This window comes from Cynocephalus volans, chromosome 4, assembly GCF_027409185.1.
Source record: "Cynocephalus volans isolate mCynVol1 chromosome 4, mCynVol1.pri, whole genome shotgun sequence".
Classification (NCBI taxonomy): domain Eukaryota; kingdom Metazoa; phylum Chordata; class Mammalia; order Dermoptera; family Cynocephalidae; genus Cynocephalus; species Cynocephalus volans.
In genome coordinates, this window is record NC_084463.1 from 167,627,022 (window position 1) to 167,645,857 (window position 18,836).

The following is an 18,836-nucleotide window of genomic DNA, read 5'->3' on the forward strand; positions in this document are numbered from 1 at the left end:
CAGGGCCGGCATTGGGTCAAGTCAGCACTGCTGACTCGGTGCACATGGCCAGGGCATGAACTGGGCCTCAATTTCCCCCTTATTGAAACTTACAAAAGCTCAGCGGCCTCCCAGGGTCTGGGAAGGGCTCTGGTCAGCTTGGCTGAGGTCTGTGGACATGGAGCCTGCTCCAGGGATCCCACAAGCCACACAGACCAGGGACCCTGCCCTGACGCACAGCCAAGCACACTCCCAAGCTAAGCAGGAGCCCCCAGGGCAGTGACCCGCTAGGAGTGGGATTCAGCCTCATGCCTCCCTGACTACTCGCAGACCAGGTGGTGAGTGCCACCAGCCAGCTCCCCAGGGCCACCGAAGGCTGAGGTCTCCCGCCCTTCTGTCCCACTCCTCAGCCAGGCCAGGCTCCCGGGAGGAGCAGAACATGGGGGCTGGGTGTGAAGCGGGCCTGCGGGCCACTGTCCCTACAGACCTAGCATGGCCCAAGGTCGGCCCTGCCTTCCAGGGGCTTTGCTGTCCAGCATGGGCACCCACACCAACCTCCAGGCACAGTTGGGCTGGCCCTGCCCTCCCACTTTCGATTCTCAGTAGGGGAGGGGGCGTCCTGCATCCCTGGGGCCCAGAGCTGCAAATCCTTCCTGCTCCAACCCTCCTCCCTGCTGCGGCCCCTCCCCAAGAGCAAACACACGTGGCTGGCGCAGGGAGAGGACGGTGGCCGGGGAGTGGGCGCAGGGCCAAGGCTTCCTGCTCTTAAGCCCCGGGGCCCCCAGGAGAGCGAGCGCTTTGCCCCACTTCCGCCGGCCTGCCCGCCCGCCAGCCCCTGGGATGGGCACCAGTAGCGGGTGCCAGGTGCTGGCGTGGGCCCTTGCAGCCCTGCTCGTGCTGCACCAGGCAGGTAAGGCCCAAGCCCCTGCCCCTCTCGATGCCTCCACAGGCTGCTTCTCCTGCACACAAGACTGGGAAGATCCCCCCAAGTGTCCTGGATGGGGCCCCATGTGTCCCAGACACCACGGTCTCTGGCCTGCAGGACCCCAGCTCTCTGCCTGCCGTCCACTTGGGCTGACTTAGTGTCGGGGAACCCAGAGGCTGGCACGGCCAGTGAGAGGGAGGCTTGGACGGGGGTGTTCGGAAAAAGTCGGGTCCCCCAGCCTCAGGGCAGGACTCCTGGGGAAACCATCTGGAAGGTCTTGGTCTCGGGGGCAGGATAGGAGCAGCACCGGGGGAGGGGCTGTGGTGGGGTCTGTGTGGGGCCCTGTGAGCTGGAACAGCCCCCAGCACAGTGCTTGTCCAGGACTGACCTTGCCCACCACGGCTGGCCTGGGGTCACAGCCAACCAGGCAGCCCCCACAGGGCTGAGCCCTCCTGGTGAGGGGCACCACCTCCAGGTCATAGGGCTGGAAGCAGGTGCACAGATAGGCACCCAGGTCACACAGCCAGCAGCTGAGAGCCACCGCTGGGGCCCAGGGCCACCCCAGTGGGGCCCGTCCTGCCACCGCTGGGCACCCGCACCACCTGCTACACGTCCTTGCTCAGCTCAGCGGTTTTCCTCATCCGTCGTGACGTTTTCCTCATCCGTCGTCTCTCGGAAGAGCCACAAGTGCTAACACTTACTGTCAACAAGAAAGACATGGCCTGAGGGCTGCTGGCGGCACCTGGCAGGGGCTCAGTGGCAGGCTCGGCAGGGCTGGCCTGGAGCCCGGCCACCGGAGGCCCCACGGCCCTCCGCACCCCGCGCCTGCTCCTTCCCGAGCTCAGGGTCTGGGCAGGTGGGACTCCACCCGGGGCTCCCTCTATCTGTGCAAGGGACGCAGTGAGGGAGGGGCGGTCTCCCCAGAGCCTCCTGCCCGAGCCCCCTTTCTCAGTGGGTGAGCAGGGCTGAGGGCGGGGCAGATTTCCCACAGCAGCTCCCAGTGGGCGTCCAGGGAAGCCTCCAGGTCACAGTGGCCCCACCTGCTGCAAGGTCTGGGATGCAGCTTTGCCAGGCAGAGCCATGTCCCCAGACCTGGGCTCTTCTGGCCGTGAGGCCTGGGCTCTGGCCACCTTACTAAGCAGGAAGGCCTGCCCAGCGAGCCTCGGGCCTCATCCTCCACCCATTGCATTCTCGCTGGGGGCAAGTCAAGCCCTCAGATGGGAATATGCTTTTGTCACAAGACGTGTGTACCATGGCTGGTGGGGAAAAGCTGGGCCTCCACACGGGGGCTTCGTGTCGGGGGTGGGGCAAGTGCACCAGCCTGCACTGAGCAGATGCAGGAGGAGACCTGGCCTGGGGAGGGGCAGAGGGGGGCAACGTGACCTGCATCTGTTGAGAAACCTGGATCCTTGTGCACGAGGCCAGGCCAGGCACCCATGGGAGGGACTGTGGGTCTGAGGTCAGGATAGACGGAGAGTGTGGCTGTGCTTCTGAGAAAGGCAGTCACCCGAGGCCCTCCAGGGGAAAGGTTAAGGCGCAGGCCAGTCCCCACAGAACACAGCTGGGAAGGTCAGCAGGAAGGTGAGCTGCCCGGGGTGCCAGGTGAGCCATGTGGCCCGGGGAGTGGACAGTCCCTCACCAAGCACCTCAGCACTGCCCAAGCCATCAGGACACTGGGTCCACCACCCACTTGCCCACAAAGCACAGTCTGGACTGAGAATGGAGACTCGAGTCAGATGTGAGGAAGGACTTCTGGGGTCACAGGAAGGGAGGACCCCCAGCCCGAGCCCAGCAGAGAGCAGCCTGGAGGCTCGGAGACCTCAGAATCGTGGGGGTTGAAGCTGTCTCTTCTCAGGGTCCTTAGCCCCGAGTTCAGCCTTGGTCGGGCTGCAAGCAATGGACAGCCCAGACGGCCCTGGGTGGCCATCCCAGCACCAGCGGCCACCCACCTCGAGCCGCCCCCCCCCCACCCTGACTTGGTGTTCTCGCTCCATGCTGGGTCCGGTCTGCGGGGTGACACCCAGAAGGCTTCTGACCGCATCCTCCCAACAAAGCCGGTCATTGTCCTTGTCTGCAGGATGCATGGAGGCAACTGAACCCCCTCCCTGGGACAACGCCTTTTCCTGATTCCAGTTCCTCCCCTGAGCCGGCGGGGGTGTCTGCCCCATCCCTCGGGAGATGAGGCGCCACCCCGTACTTGTAGACAGGAAACAGGGTCACTGGATGGGTGCAGGTCTCACCCTGCCAGAAACTTCCATTCCAACGGAGACCAGGCTTTCTGTCACGTTGATCGATGGCGGTGGGGGACGTCTGCAGCAGATAGGGTTGGGGTCGCTCTATTAAATCCTGCTTGGGTCCCCAGAATGCCTCAGAGGACACTTAGCCTCCGTCCAGGGTCTGTTCATGGGGCAACATGAAGACCTGCTACCATGTGCCTCCTGCAAAGCCACCGTGGCAGGGGCTGTGGCAGGGGCCGTGGCAGGGGTGGCCAACATGTCCAGTTTCTCACCAACTGCCATCCTCTTTTCACACAGGGGCCCAGGCCAGTGCAGAGCCGAACTGGGGGAGCTCAGAGCCCACGGCAGACAGCCAGATGGCAGACAGCAGTACGTGGCCCTGGCTCTGGGTGGGGGTCTCCTGACCAGGCAGGAGGGCGGGGGGGACGCAGGAGGGGCGGACAGACACCTTTTTACATAGCTACACATCACACAGAGACCCTCCCTGGGTTTGCCTACCCAGGGACAGTGCTGGACACTGGAGGGGGCTGGGGGCTCCAAAGAAGTCCAAGGTGCAGAGCCAGGAGGTTCACACACCCACACACACTCATGCACACACTCACACACAGACATGTGTGCACTCATGCACACACATGTGCAGTCATACACAGACGTGTGTGCACACGTATTCACACACAGAGATGTGCACACACACTCACACACGTGCACTCACAGACATGTGTGCACACATGCACTCCGACACGTGTGTGCACACACACAAATGTCTGCACATGCACTCACACACAGAAGCACTCAAGGCAGGAGTGTTTCTTGGGGCAGACGGGGAGGGTCCCAGGGGGTACAGGGGTGACCCAGGAGGAGCAGGACGGCTACCTGCTGCCCCCAGGAGGGAGGCCTGGGCAGGGCTATCCCCGGCTCTCCCTGCCATGCCACATTCCCAGCGTGACCTGGCCCTTGCCTACAGCCCAGACTATGTCATCGCCCACCCAGCGCATAACCCTCCTTCCCCCCATCACTGTCTTCCCCAGAATGAGCCGTAAGTGGATGCCACCAGCTGCCCCCAGGGAAGGGTGCTTGCCAGGCCCGGGGATGGGGGCGGGGGTGTGGGGTGGAGCTGGTGTGGTGTGGGGCAGCCGGAGCCTGCCCTGTGGACAGCTCTTTGGGGGCTGACCACCTGGAGCAGGTGGGAGCGGTGGGGGCGGGTCTGGGGTCAGCTGCTCCAAGCATGGGCTCCTCGTCCTGGGAACGGCTGCGATGTGTGGCTGGGCGTGGGTGGGGGCGTCCGGCAGGGGCCCATCACGCTGCCCCCCACAGCCCTGAACCCTGCGCACAACGGGCGTGTGTGCAGCACCTGGGGCGACTTCCACTACAAGACCTTCGACGGGGACATCTTCCACTTCGCTGGCCTCTGCAACTACGTGTTCTCCGCGCACTGTGGCGCCGCCTACGAGGACTTCAACATCCAGCTGCGCCGCGGGCTGGTGGGCTCCAGGCCCACCATCACCCACATCGTCCTCAAGGCCCAGGGGCTGGTGCTGGAGGTGTCCAACGATTCCATCCTCATCAACGGGCAGCGGTGAGCTGACCTCACACAACCCTCCCCAGCACTGCCCATGGGCTAGCCGACCTTCCTGGCCCATCCCCGTCCCCACTGGGCCCCACCCAATGCCCCAGCTGAGGGAGAACTAGAACTTTCTGCCCAGGGAGGAGCTGCCTTACAGCCGCACAGGCCTCCTGGTGGAGCGGAGCAGCGATTATGTCAAGGTCAGCATCCGGCTGGCCCTGACCTTCCTGTGGAATGGAGCAGACAGTGCCCTGGTGAGCACGCCGTCCCCAGCCCCACAGCCCCACGCCCCAACGCCTCAACGCCCCCCACGGTGGGTGGGGGGAGAGTTGACTGGCCCGTGGGATCACGGGGCTGGGGCCCCTGCTGGGTGGGCTACACAGCCAGGTGGGCACAGGCTCTGAGGCCGCAGCTGTTCCCCCACCCCCCAGCTGGAGCTGGACCCCAAGTACGCCAACCAGACCTGCGGCCTGTGCGGGGACTTCAACGGGCTCCGGGCTGTCAACGAGTTCTACGCCCACAGTGAGCACCACACAGAATCGGGGGTGGTGGCCCAGTGCCCCAGGAGGCAGGAGAGGACAGAGTGAGGGCAAGGGGCAGGGAACAAGGCCGGGGAGGAGGGACACCCTGCGGGGGTGTCAGGTCCTTGGCACGGGTAGAGGGGCCCCTGGCAGTCAGCCTCAGGGAGGAGAAGCTCAACCCCTGGACCCCAGAGCCCCTCACGGCCACCCGCACAGAGCATTTTCTCTCCGGCAGATGCCAGGCTGACCCCTGTCCAGTTTGGGAACCTGCAAAAGCTGAACGGCCCCATGGAGCAGTGCCAGGACCCCCTGCCCTCACCGGCTGACAACTGCACAGATGAGGTGAGCATCCTCTCAGGGCCTGCAGCCCTCGCCCCTCAGGCGGCTAGCGTGGAGGGACTGAGAGTGGGACCAGGGGAACCTCAGGCAAGGTCTGAGCAGCGTCCTTGGGTGACAGGGTAAGAGATGGGACTGAGCTGTCTAGGTCTGGGGGCAGTAGGGCAGGTGCATATTCTGTGGGCAGTTCCACCACATGCACCATGGCACACACGTTCTAAGTGTGTGCACCTCGTGCCGCATGCCCGTCTGTGTCAGCACATCTGTGCCCACGCCCTCACAGGCCAGGCCCAGGTGGGCACTCAGGGATCCCAGAGCAAGAAGCTCCCCCCCATGAGTGGGCAGGACCCCACCTTTGGAAGTGGCCTATAAGCTCCAGGGTCCCTGAACAAGCAGACTCCCCAAGACTTAAATCATTACGTAAATGAGAACATCAAAACCCTGGGAGCCAGGGCCCCAGACCCAGGTGGTCTGGGGGGCCTGAGGAGGGGGACATTCATCAATGGCCAGCACTGAGCCTCCTGAGGCCACCTGAGGATGGGCTGGTGCCTCTGCCTCCCCTTTCCCTGAGTCGCCTCCCAGGGACAGAGTCTGCACCTTTCCTGGGTGCTCATACCATGGGCAGGTATGTCCTGGAGCTCTGGGAGGTAGGGGGAGTCCAGAGTCATGGATCATTCCCCCAGAGCCAAGCAGAGCTCTGCACCTAGAGGCAGCAAGTTCACAGTGTATGGGTAAAATGATACGTGAGTGGATGAATGGATGGATGAGTGGCTGGATGGATGTATGAACAGGTAGATGGATGGATGGGTGGGTGGATGAATGGGTGGATGGATGGATAGATGGATGGATGGGTGGGTGGATGGAGGAATAGATGAATGGATGGAGGGATGGGTGGGTAAGTGGGTGGATGGACGGATGAACAGGTAAATGGATGGATGAGTGGGTGGATGGGTGGGTGGATGGATGGATGGATGGATGGATGGATGGATGGATGGATGGATGGATGGATGGATGGGTGGATGGGTGGATGGATGGGTGGATGGATGGATGGGTGGATGGCTGGATGGATGGGTGGATGGATGGATGGATGGATGGGTGGATGGATGGGTGGATGGATGGGTGGATGGATGGATGGGTGGATGGATGGGTGGATGGATGGGTGGATGGATGGAAGGATGGGTGGGTGGATGGGTGGGTGGACGGATGGATAGAAGGATGGATAGGTGGGTGGATGGAGGAATAGATTAATGGATGGATGGATGGATGGATGGGTGGGTAAGTGGGTGGATGGACGGATGAACAGGTAAATGGATGGATGAGTGGGTGGATGGGTGGATGGATAGAAGGATGGGTGGATGGACAGATGGATAGATGGATGGGTGGGTGGGTGGATGATGGGTGGATGATGGATGGGTGGTGGGTGGGTAAGTGGGTGGATGGAGGAACAAATGGATGGGTGGGCAGATGGATGGATGAACAGGTGGAAGGATGGACGAGTGGATGGATGAATAGAAAGAACCAGGAGGGGAACAAAGAGGCTCCCTGGCCTGGTCTGCAAGGACGGGGTCCTCATGTGAGCACTGTGGCATTCTTGCTTGGAGGGCAGATGGTGCCAGCCTCACTGTTTCCCCAGGAGGGCATCTGCCGCCACACTCTGCTGGGCCAGGCCTTCACTGAGTGCAACACCCTGGTGGACGCCGATGCCTATGTGGCCGCCTGTGTCCAGGACCTGTGCCGCTGCCCCACCTGCCCCTGTGCCACCTTTGCTGAGTACTCCCGCCAGTGCACCCACGCAGGGGGCCAGCCACACAACTGGCGGGGCCCTGACTTCTGCCGTGAGTGCCCCATGTTATCCATTTCTGTGGCTTATAAAAGGATTCCTGAAACTGGGTAATTTCTAGGGAAATTAAATTTCTACTTTACAGTTTTGGAGGCTGGGAAGTCCAAGGTTCACAGAACACATCTGGAGGTGATTCTGCAGCAATGCAGGGTGTCACCGGGCATGAATGGGCTGAGCAAGAGAGAACTAGGCTTCTCACCTGCTCTCCTTGTAAAGCCATTGGAACCATGTCCATGACTCCACGCAAGGACCAGTCCCTTCACAAGGGCACAGTCCTCACAATCTAATCACCTATAAAGGCCCCACCTTTCAATGACCATGATTGGATTTTCTACCCTCTTAGCACTGTTGCAATAGAAATCAAGTTTTCTAAAACATGAACTTCTGGGGGACAATTTAACCCATAGCAATCCCCCATGCCCGGTGTCTGGCTGGGGAGACAGGGCAGAGGGAGCCGCCCAGGGTGTGATAGTGAGAGGGTAGGTGAGAGGGAGAGAGGACGGGGTGGGGAGAGCTGGGGGAATACACAGGCCTGGGGCACTAGGAGTGAAGGCCCCCATCAAGCCCAGGGGAGGACCCGGCCCCCAGCACAGTGAGGCAGAGCTCACCCCAGAACCCCTGGCAAGGGTGGGGTCTCCCAGGGCAGCTGTGGCCTCAAGTGGGCATGGGTAGAGGGGACGGCCATGCCAGGAGGTGCTCGGCCTGCGCTCCTTGCCTCCTGCCTCACTCAGAAGATGTGCTCCTAGGCCGGGACCAGGAGCATCTGGGCTGCTCCTTGGACCCAGCACTGCCTCCTCCCCTCGCAGCCCGGACGTGCCCCCACAACATGCAGCCCCAGGAGTGCAGCTCGCCCTGTGCTGACACCTGCTCCAACCCCCAGCGCTCCCAGCTCTGCGAGGACCACTGCATGGACGGCTGCTTCTGTCCCCCAGGCAGGTCCTGCCATGCCCAGGGCCCCCCACCCCCCCACCTCCCACCATGCTGCCTTCTGGTCACTCTTCCCAACCCCCAGCCAAGCCTCAACCAGCAGGGCTGGCCGACCCCTCCCATGGGTCAAGGACAATGTGGACACTGACCGTTACAAAGCCAGAAGACCTGCTGGCCCGTGGAGGGAGGGGACCAGGGGGGGAAATTGAGGTCCAGAGGAGCTCGGTGCTTGTCCCAAGCAGGTGGGGCTCAGGGTGGCAGCCCAGTCTGGGGGCCCCTCCCCACAGGAGGCAGCTCGTCCTGAGGCTGGGGTCTTCTCAGAGGCACCTCTTCAACCCCAGGCACGGTGCTGGATGACATCACGCAGTCAGGCTGCGTGTCCCTGCAGCAGTGCCCCTGCCGTCATGGCGGCCACACCTATGCCCCGGGAGCCTCCTTCACTACCAGCTGCAGCTCCTGGTATGCTCGGCCGCCCGCCAGGGGTGGGGTGCATGGTGGGGCCCACCTCCTCACCCGTGGCACCGCTTCCACTCACGGCCTGTCCCCCCAGCACCTGCTCCGGGGGGCTGTGGCAGTGTGAGGACCTGCCATGCCCCGGCACCTGCTCCATACTTGGTGGATCTCACATCTCCACCTACGATGAGAAGCTCTATGACGTGCATGGGGACTGCAGCTACATCCTGTCCAAGGTGCGGCTGCTGGGACCCTCAGCCCCCTCTGCCCTGGGGAAGGGACCTGTAATGGCCATCAGAGTAAGGAATGCCCATGCTGAGGGGGAAGCCCCCAAGCCCTGAGACCAGCTGCCTGCAGGTGACCAGAGGGGCCAGGGACCACCTCCCCCCCAGAGCCACATCTGACCCCCGTGCGGGCACAGGGGCACCCCACATCCTCACACATGGACCCCAACACGTTGGTGGGTTTGCCCCATCAGACATGTGCTGACGGCGCCTTCACCATGTTGGCCGAGCTGCGGAAATGCGGTCTGACTGACAACGAGAACTGCCTCAAGACGGTGACGCTCAGCCTGAACGGTGGGGACACGGTGAGGGTCCAGCCTGGCCGAGCCACCCACACCCACTGGGCTGGGATGAGGAGCAAAGAGGGGCTTCACCCCCTCCTTCCACCCTGGGCCCCGGGTCAGCCACTTCCCAGGGCAGTTCTAGAGCTGGCTGTAGGCGGAGGCCCAAGCTCCCCTCCCCGCTGTCCCCAATGGGGTGACCCAGCAGGCTGCTCTCTGCTCCCTTGCCAGGCCATCCGGGTCCAGGCCAATGGCGGCGTGTTCATGAACTCCATCTACACCCAGCTGCCCGTGTCGGCAGGTACGCAGCTCCCGGGGCAGCTGGGCCAGGGTGGGCCTCCGGAGCCCAGGCAGCACCCAGCTCCGCCCCTCACTAGCTCTTTGTGGCCTTGGGAAGTTTCAGAACATCCCACAGTCCACTTTCTCATCTGCAAAGTGGGGACCCATGTCCAGCAAGCCCAGTCCCGGCCTCTCGGGCAGCGTCAGCCACCACATATGACCCGGCTCGCTCGGCAGCCCACGGACACGCGGCAGTGTGCACCTGAGCCCCTGGTGGGGTGGTGGCGCACCAGACACCGGTCTGGGCCCAGCACTGCCCCTGAGTCTGGCCAGGCCTGGCCCCCGTGCGCCCCTGACATGACTCCCTCCCCCAGCCAACATCACCATCTTCAGACCGTCGACCTTCTTCGTGGTGGTGCAGACGGGCATCGGCCTGCAGGTGCAGGTGCAGCTGGTGCCCCTCATGCAGGTGTTCGTCAGGCTGGACCCCTCCCACCGCGGGCAGACGTGCGGTGAGGCGCTCAGCGGTGGGCTTGGAGAGGCAGGGGCGGGGGGACCTGGACTGAGCTCCAGGCTGCAAGGGGACGGGGTGGTGGGGAGAGGCTGCGGCACACGGAGATCGGGGAGACCCCAGCCCCAGCCCCGGACACCCGACATCTCACTGGGGAGGACAGAGAGCCAGCCCGCTGCCCTGACCCAGGCTGGCTGTGCACAGGCCCCCCAGGGTCATCTGCAGGTGGTTCTGGGAAGGGGCTGCCCCACCTGCTCACCTGGTGGCAGTGCCAAGAGGCACAGCCAGGCGGGGGAGAAGTACCCAGCTTGGCAGCCCACTGATGCCCTCGCCCCGGCCCCCAGGCCTGTGTGGGAACTTCAACCAGAACCAGGCTGACGACTTCACGGCGCTCAGTGGGGTGGTGGAGGGAACGGCTGCCGCCTTCGCCAACACCTGGAAGACCCAGGCCTCCTGCCCCAACGTCAAGAACAGCTTAGAGGACCCCTGCTCCCTGAGCGTGGAGAATGGTACCCCACCACCCCCACGACCCTCGGTTACCCTGGGGCAGTGCCTAGAGCTCAAGGCCCCCCCCCAGGAGGCCCTTCGTGACCCCTGAACCCTGGGGACCCATGAGGCGGGGCTTTGGGGGCCCCAAATAGGTAGGTGTGCGTGGCAGGCAGGAACAGGAGGAGGGCTTGGGGACGCGAAGCAGCAGGGTAGGGGGCAGGGCAGACAGGCCAGCCCAGTGGGGTTGGCACCACAATTCAATGTGCTGTTCCCAGGGCGGGGCCGGGGGCGCGGGCTGCTGGGATGGGGTGAGGGGGTAGTGCCCACTCGGCCATCCCCTCCCACAGAGAACTACGCCCTGCACTGGTGCTCGCGGCTGACAGACCCCGCTGGCGCCTTCTCGCAGTGCCACTCCACCGTCAACCCCGCGCCCTTCCACTCGGTGAGAGGCCATGAGCCACTGGGGACCCCCTGCTGGGATGCTCCGCTGTGCTTGTCCCCCAGGGCTGGCATGAGAGAACGGGTTTTCTCCGTGCTGGAGGCGGTGACCTCAGTCATGCTGTGGCCGGGCCGCACTCCCTCACGGGCTCTCTGGGTCCCTCCTGGCCTCTCCTAGCGTGTGGTGGCCAGCAGCCTGCATGTGGCCACATCCCCCCAGTCTCTCCCTCCAAGGCTTCTACTTGGTGTCTGTGCCTAAGTTTCCTTCTTCTGAGGACACCAGCTGCTGGACTCAACCCCCTCCCGGCCTCCTCTACACTGGGTCACACCTGCAAAGACCCTGTTTCTACATAAGGCCCCACTCACAGGCCACGCCTGGGGGCTAGGACTCCAGCACACCTTTCTAGGGGACACAATTCAACCCACAACAGTTGGTTCATTGGCCACTTTTCCAGAAGCTTCCAGCTGCCCCACTGGCCCCCAACCCTTTCCTGATGCCCAGCCTCCTGCGGTTCCTCCTCATGGGCAGAGTTCCCAACCCTGAGCAGGCTCAACAGGAAGGAGGGACGGAGCAACAGGGGATCCTGGTGGGCTGGGGCCCCTGACCCCTGACCCTTGACCCCCAGAACTGCATGTTCGACACGTGCAACTGTGAGAAGAGCGAAGACTGTCTGTGCGCAGCCCTGTCCTCCTACGTGCACGCCTGCGCCACCAAGGGCGTGCTGCTCAGCGGCTGGAGGGACGGCGTCTGCAGTGAGTGGTGGCCAAGCCGGGCACATCCCTCGTGGGGTGGGACATCTGGGCCTCTCCAGGCAGGGGCGGGCAGAAACTGTCGCTCAACCTGTTCTCAGCAGAGAGCTTTGCATTTCAAAAAGTGTGAATCCTCAGATTCCTGCATCACAGATGGGGACACTGAGTAAGTCATGGGACAAAGCAGGGGCTGGACCAGGCCCCAGCCACCAACCTCTTTGTCTCCCCTGCCCCTGCCAACCGCAGCCAAGTACATGAGCAGCTGCCCCAAGTCCCTGAGCTACGCGTACGTGGTGGACGCCTGCCAGCCCTCCTGCCGTGCCCTGAGTGAGGCCGACGTCACCTGCAGTGTCTCCTTCGTGCCAGTGGACGGCTGCACCTGCCCCACGGGCACCTTTCTGGATGAGGCCGGCACATGCGTGCCCGCCCAGGACTGCCCCTGCTACTTCCAAGGCACTGTGGTAGCTCCTGGAGAGGTTGTGCACGACAACGACGCAGTGTGGTGAGGAGGGGCGTGGGCTGGGCTGGGGTCCCTGGTAGCCCCGGCAGGTGGGGTCTCTGGCTGCACTTCCCCACACCCACAGGTCTCTGTGCCTCCCCCAGAGTATTTCCAGACACCAAGGGGGGCCTCCTGTCAGGCCTCCCCCGCCGGGAGAGTGCCCCGGCCCCCACTGCCGCCCTGGCCTCAAAGGCAGCTCCTGCACGAGCTGAGGGCCTCGTCTTGCCCACCGTGCTGTACTTAGCCGACGCCTTCACACTCGGCGAGGTGCAGGAAGCCCGGGGTGAGGTCTCTGGGGGTGGGTGCAGGTCCAGACCAGATCATCCGTGTCTCATAGCTCGTGTGCGAGTGGGAAGCTGAGCTGCCTGGGAGCCACCTTGCAGAAGGATACAGGTAACGCCCCGTCTGAGCCCTGCCTAGGCCCCTGTCAGTTCGCACATGGACCCTGTGGAAGGCGCCCAAGTCGAGAGGCTCCAGGGCAAGAAGGGGCCGGCAGGTCTCTGCCCAGCAGTGGCAAGGGGTGCCCTGGGCTTAGAGGTCATGGGCTGCACCAGCCAGGGCATCATCCAAGGCAGCCTGAGTGGTCAAAACCTCCATCAGCAGGATGAGGTCAGGGTGGGTCGGGATGGAGTAAGGACAGGGTCAGGGTGCTCGTGGTCAGCAGCTTTCTGTGGCCAGGGCAGTCCCTGCCCCGGTCCCCTCCCACTGGGCTCCACCCCCCCAGGGTGCAAGGTCCCCATGGTGTACCTGGACTGCAGCAACGCCTCCGCCGGCACCCCCGGGGCCGAGTGCCTCAGGAGCTGCCACACACTGGACGTGGACTGCGTGAGTCTTCCTGGGCCCCATCTGTGCTGCGGGCAGGGTGGGTGGGGCAGGGGATGAGGCTCCCAGTGCTCCTGGGCCCAGGGGTCTGGGCAGTCCTTGTGTCGCTGCAGGGCCACCAGCTGTGGGCCTCACTGACCCTGGAAGCTCTGCCCCTGCATGGCCTCTGTCCCAGCCCACAGCGCTGCCTGGGGGCCGCTCGATGTGTCTGTCCTAGGCCCGGGCATCCCCAGGATGGAGGGCATCCACTCGTCTTGTGTCCCGGCCCCTCCCTGACCAGGGCCCACCTGTGTCCACAGTTCAGCACACACTGCGTCTCCGGCTGCGTGTGCCCCGCTGGGCTGGTGTCTGATGGGACTGGGGGCTGTGTGGCCGAGGACGCCTGCCCGTGCATGCACAACGAGGCCACCTACCAGCCCGGGGAGACCATCAGGGTCGACTGCAACACCTGGTGGGTCACAGGCCCCTTGAGGCAGTGGGCGTGGGGACCACAGGGACAGCAGCCTGAGCGGGCCTTGGCCAGATGGGGACCCCAGCAGGAGGGGGAGCCCGCCCTTCTGTGGGTCCTCGGGAAGGTGCCCCCTGGCCCCAATCACTGCTCCATCCGGCTCCTCACAGGAGGGGGCTCTGTCCGAGACCCCATCCTCTGGAGGAGGGGCTGGGTCTTGAGGCCTCGGAAACTGGCTGAGCACGAGGCAAGGCCCTCCCTTGTCCCCGCTGTGAACCCAGGCGTGGCACTGCAGCACAGCAGCATCTGCAGGGACCAGGGCCAGTCTCGGAGGGCAGGACCCCCCTGAGCAGGCACTCTTCCCTCCTCGCAGCACCTGCAGGAATCGCAGATGGGAGTGCAGCCACCAGCCCTGCCTGGGCACCTGTGTGGCCTATGGGGACGGCCACTTTATCACCTTCGACAGCGAGCGCTACAACTTCGAAGGCAGCTGCGAGTACACGCTGGCCCAGGTATGTGGACCCCACACGCTCCCTCAGGCTGGGCTCGCCAGCCCGTGACCAGCACCTGGTCTCTTCCTGTCCCAGGACTACTGTGGGGTCAACGCCACCACCAACGGGACCTTCCGCATCATCACTGAGAACATCCCTTGCGGGACCACAGGTTTCACCTGCTCCAAGGCCATCAGGCTCTTTGTGGAGGTGAGAGCACACGTCGGACCACCGGGAACCGCCCCTGCCCTCTACAGCTGACGGGGCCCAGCCTGAAGGGAAGGTTTGCAAAGCGGCCCTAAGTCCACACACGGGCTCTCCTGCTGTAGTTTGTCCCAGGGCTGCCGTAACACGTTCCCGCAGGCCAGAGTCTGAGGTCAAGGTTGGCAGGGCCGCACTCCCTCCAGAGGCTCAGGGGAGGACCCTTCCTGCCTCTTCCAGTTCTGGTGGCTACAGATGTCCCTTGGCTTGTGGCCACATCACTCTGATCTCTGCCTCTGTCTTCATGTGGCCATTTCCTCTCTGTGTCTGTGTCTCTCTCCTGTCATTCATAAAGACGCTGGTCATTGGATTTAGGGCCCACCCGGGGTAATCTAGGATGCTCTCACTTCAAGACCCTTCACTTAATCACATCCACAAAGGCCTTTTTTCCAAATAAGGTCCTATTCACAGGTTCCAGGAGTTAGAGTGTGAGTAGATCTTTTGCGGGGCTCCATTCACCCACCACATCCAGGGACACACACTTCCAGCACAGGGAGGTCAGAGTTCACAGGGCAGAAAACAGAGCTGCTGGCCGGGGGGTGTTTCCCCCCAAAAGGTTGGAAGAGCTGAGGAAGGCGGCGGCAGCCAGAGCGGGCAAGTGTGGGGGGCAGTGTGGGCACAGCGCTGGCCGGGACAGATACTGGGCGCAGCCGGCCTGCGTGGCCACGAGGTCTTCCCTGGCTCCCAGCACATCCTGCCCAGCCTCTCGCCAAACTTTCACTAAGAATCTGTGAGCTGAGCTCATCTCTAACACCAAAAGCCCCTGAGCACCTGTGGAGTCCTGTGCCCTGTGTGGGGCATGCCTGGGCATCGTGGCCTCCCCAGGGGCCCCGGGCAGGCCCTCAGCTCTCTGCAGCTGCCACCCCTGTGCACCTCCCTCTCCAGGGCTATGAGCTGATCCTCCACGAGGGCACCTTCAAAGTGGTGGAGAGGGCATCGGGCAGGGACCCACCCTACAGGATCCGCTACATGGGCATCTTCCTGGTCATCGAGACCCACAGTGGGATGGTCGTGTCCTGGGACCGGAAGACCAGCGTGTTCATCCGACTACACCAGGGCTACAAGGTGAGTTCAGCGGCTGCAGTACCCTTCTCAGGGGGGAATGGGGCCCCTACTGCTAGACCAAGGCTGCTGAGGGCTGGTCCTCACCTGGAAAAACCTGAACCAGGTTGTTGTTGTGAGGCCATGCACAGTGTCAGCTTCCGAAAAGGGACAGGTCAGGACCAAAGAGACCAACAGGTGTGCCAGAGTCCTGGCTGGCAAACGGCCTTGCTCTCTGGCCTCCACGGTAGGCAGAGGGTTCTATGGGGGAGCAGGTGCTGCCCACCTCTGGACCCACTTTACACCCCATTCCCCTGCAACTTCACAGGGTGCTGCCTGGGGAACTGGTCCCTACAGTCCCCGGAGGGCCCTGGAGCCTCCCAGGCCAGGCTCCCCATGCTTCATTCATCTCTGCTTCTGCAGGGCAAGGTCTGCGGCCTGTGCGGGAACTTCGACGGCAACGCCGTCAACGACTTCACCACGCGGAGCCAGTCCGTGGTGGGCAACGCGCTGGAGTTCGGAAACAGCTGGAAGCTCTCCCCATCCTGCCCGGACGCCCAGGCGCCCAAGGACCCCTGCACCGCCAACCCTTACCGCAAGTCCTGGGCCCAGAAGCAGTGCAGCATCATCAACAGCCCCGTGTTCGCCGCCTGCCGCTCTCAGGTGGGGCTCTGGCAGTGTGGGGCTGCGGAGGATGGGCGCTCTGGGACTGCAGGGCAGGAGCCAGCAGAGACAGCAGCTGCCTCCTTCTTTCTGCCGGGAGCTGGTTCTGCCCAGGCTGGGTGCACAGCAGACCTCTGAAGACAGTCTTGACCCTGACCACGGCACATGGTCCACAGTCCTGGGTTTCCAGGTCCTGAGTCTGGATCTCCCACTACGGCACCACCCGCGTTTCATGGCCCTGGCACGGAGCTGTCTCCACAGTTTTCTGGCCACTTCCTTGACCACAGCTTCAGTGATCAAGGAACTCAAAGGCTCCCAGCGGGAGGCCTGCCCTCCATGTGGCCCCAGCTGGCCCCTCCATGATCCCCAGACCTGCGCAGTCCCCAGCACGCACAAGGACCGTGGCAGGGGCTTCTCTAGCCCAGCCAGGGAGGAACTGGTGAACAGCATTAAGTAGGGACTCTCCCAGAAGCAGTTCCCTGTTATTTTACCAAAGCCCTGAGTACCCATGTAGGAGCACAGCTCCTTCTCTCAGGACCTGGAATGGTGACAAGAGGCAGCTCACATAGGGACAGCCAGCAGTGAACGTGTGCTTGTGCCCAGCACCCGGAGTCCCTCTCGTGATTGTCCTGTGAAGTGGGCACCCAGCGTCCCCTCTGGCCGCACTGCTCACTGGCTCAGGAGGTCCTCTGTGGCCTGACCAGGCTGACCTCAGAGTCAGATGGTGGCTCTTGGGTGTCAGACGTGAGGACTTGGGTCCACCTTGGGGTCTGCCACTTGGGAGAAGCATGGGTTGGGGATCTCCCCCCGGGGAAGCAGGCAGCTTCTCACTGTCAGGACAGGGTTAACCCCGTGGTCTGGAGGGTACGAGATGCCTGCAAAGCTCCCACACTAGATGCCACCTGCTCCTGCCTCAGGGCACAGTCTGGGTACAAAACCTGCTCTCACAGAGCTCACCTTCAGGAAGGACAGTAGGGTGGTGGGATGCAGGATGGTGGCCTCTGTGCAGAGGTCCTTGAGCAGGAGCCACCACAGGGTATGGGGAGCAGCAGTCCAGAAGACCAGCCAGCTGACAGGAAAGCCCCCAGGTGGGAAGGAGGCCAGCGTAGCTGGAGCAGAGACAGACAGGGGACAAGGACGGGGTGACTAGGTGTGACCAAGTTGGCTTTGGAACCTGCAGGTCACATGACCAAATTAGTGTGATAAAAGGATCCAAGGGGCATGAGTGAAGGTACACAGGTGGGCAAGTGTACAGGAAGGCAAGTACACAGGTGGGCAGGAGGGCAGGTGAGTGGGTGCACAGATGGGCAAATGCACAGGTGGGCAGGTGAGTAGGTGTATGGGTGGGCAACTATACAGGAGGACAGGTGCACAGATGAGCAGGTACACAGGTGGGCAGGTGCATAGGTGGGCAGGTGAGCAGGTGCACAGGTGGGCATGTGCACAGTTGGGCCAGAATGGCAGTGCTGGGGGCAGCTCCCATTTGGGACACACTCCGAGGCACTCAGGGCCCCAGGAGTCAGGGATCTCAGTTCACTGCCGGGGGGTTGAAATGCAAACGGTTCCAAGGGACTCTCTTGGAGCCAGCTGCCCCTGCCTCTCCTGGCTGAGCCGCACCTTGTCCCTCTGCTGCCAGGTCGACTCCACCAGGTACTATGAGGCTTGCGTGAGTGACGCGTGCGCCTGTGATGCGGGGGGCGACTGGGACTGTTTCTGCACTGCCGTGGCCGCCTACGCTCAGGCCTGCCACGACGTGGCCGTGTGCGTGTCCTGGAGGACTCCGGACATCTGCCGTGAGTCGGGCTCTGACCGCAGTACTGAAGGGCGGAGCGGCCAGGTGGTGGGAGGAGGCAGAGCGGCAGCCTCCAAGCTGTACGCGGGTCCTGGGGCCTGTCCCACACGCTTGTGCGCTTTCACGTGTGTGCACATCTGTACACACAAATGTAGATCTGGGCAAGAAAACCAGACAGATCGCTCCAAAACAAGGTGGCTCTGGAGGGACAACAAGGGTGGGGCCAGGGAATGAGGCGCTCCTGCCCAGCCCCCGGGGCCCTGCACATCTGAGACAGCTCCAAGACTCGCCCTGGGGACACAGGCCCGGCGCCGGCTGGGGCTGCCTGTGCAGACCCTGGGGGGCGCATGCCAAGCCAGCCCCCCTTAATCTCTGCCCTCTGTGCCCAGCCTTGTTCTGCGACTACTACAACCCACACGGGGAGTGTGAGTGGCACTACAAGCCATGCGGGGACCCCTGCCTGAGAACCTGCCGGAACCCGAGCGGGCACTGCCTCATCGACCTGCCAGGCCTGGAAGGTGAGGGGCAGACTTCCCTGGATGGAATCTCTGTTCCATCGATTCCCGAGAGCACGTTCAGGCAACGGGGGTACCCATGGGCTCAAGAGGGGGCTCTCGAAGGGTCTCTGCTGCTTGCTGGTGGGGGGCAGCCACCCTGGGCAGCTCCTGACATGAGCGGGCCCCACAAGTCTCCTGCCCACTGTGCCTGCCCCAGGCTGCTACCCCCAATGCCCGCCCAGCAAGCCCTTCTTCAGTGAGGACCACATGAAGTGCGTGGCCCAGTGTGGCTGCTACGGTGAGGACGGACGCTACTATGACATTGGCTCAAGGGTCCCCACAGCCGAGAACTGCCAGAGCTGGTGAGTGGCAGCCAGGGGCTGGGGGCCGGGATGGGGCAACGGGACCGGGAGCGGGTCGGGGCTGCCCCACAGGCCTTCAGCCCTCTCTCCCTGCTCCCAGTAACTGCACCCACAGCGGCCTCCAGTGCACTCACAGCCTCACAGGT

The 18,836-nt window shown here is 63.3% G+C and overlaps 1 protein-coding gene across 1 annotated transcript in view; it reads left to right on the top strand.

Annotated features, from left to right (window-relative positions):
* Window positions 1-819: 819 nt before the first annotated feature.
* The window catches only part of MUC5B (mucin 5B, oligomeric mucus/gel-forming), a 37,946-nt gene continuing 19,929 nt past the window's right edge, over window positions 820-18,836 (top strand). Inside the window, exons 1-29 of the mRNA XM_063095203.1 lie at window positions 820-889; window positions 3,439-3,510; window positions 4,106-4,177; window positions 4,456-4,717; window positions 4,845-4,959; window positions 5,137-5,227; window positions 5,462-5,568; window positions 7,196-7,397; window positions 8,209-8,334; window positions 8,671-8,788; window positions 8,880-9,018; window positions 9,261-9,371; window positions 9,579-9,648; window positions 10,001-10,138; window positions 10,482-10,646; window positions 10,974-11,068; window positions 11,691-11,817; window positions 12,061-12,316; window positions 12,651-12,706; window positions 13,038-13,138; window positions 13,435-13,586; window positions 13,957-14,095; window positions 14,171-14,284; window positions 15,221-15,400; window positions 15,800-16,039; window positions 17,676-17,832; window positions 18,221-18,349; window positions 18,546-18,690; window positions 18,791-18,834. Of these exons, the coding sequence (XP_062951273.1) occupies window positions 820-889; window positions 3,439-3,510; window positions 4,106-4,177; window positions 4,456-4,717; window positions 4,845-4,959; window positions 5,137-5,227; window positions 5,462-5,568; window positions 7,196-7,397; window positions 8,209-8,334; window positions 8,671-8,788; window positions 8,880-9,018; window positions 9,261-9,371; window positions 9,579-9,648; window positions 10,001-10,138; window positions 10,482-10,646; window positions 10,974-11,068; window positions 11,691-11,817; window positions 12,061-12,316; window positions 12,651-12,706; window positions 13,038-13,138; window positions 13,435-13,586; window positions 13,957-14,095; window positions 14,171-14,284; window positions 15,221-15,400; window positions 15,800-16,039; window positions 17,676-17,832; window positions 18,221-18,349; window positions 18,546-18,690; window positions 18,791-18,834 (3,793 nt within the window). The remainder of the gene's footprint in view (window positions 890-3,438; window positions 3,511-4,105; window positions 4,178-4,455; window positions 4,718-4,844; window positions 4,960-5,136; window positions 5,228-5,461; window positions 5,569-7,195; window positions 7,398-8,208; window positions 8,335-8,670; window positions 8,789-8,879; window positions 9,019-9,260; window positions 9,372-9,578; window positions 9,649-10,000; window positions 10,139-10,481; window positions 10,647-10,973; window positions 11,069-11,690; window positions 11,818-12,060; window positions 12,317-12,650; window positions 12,707-13,037; window positions 13,139-13,434; window positions 13,587-13,956; window positions 14,096-14,170; window positions 14,285-15,220; window positions 15,401-15,799; window positions 16,040-17,675; window positions 17,833-18,220; window positions 18,350-18,545; window positions 18,691-18,790; window positions 18,835-18,836) is intronic.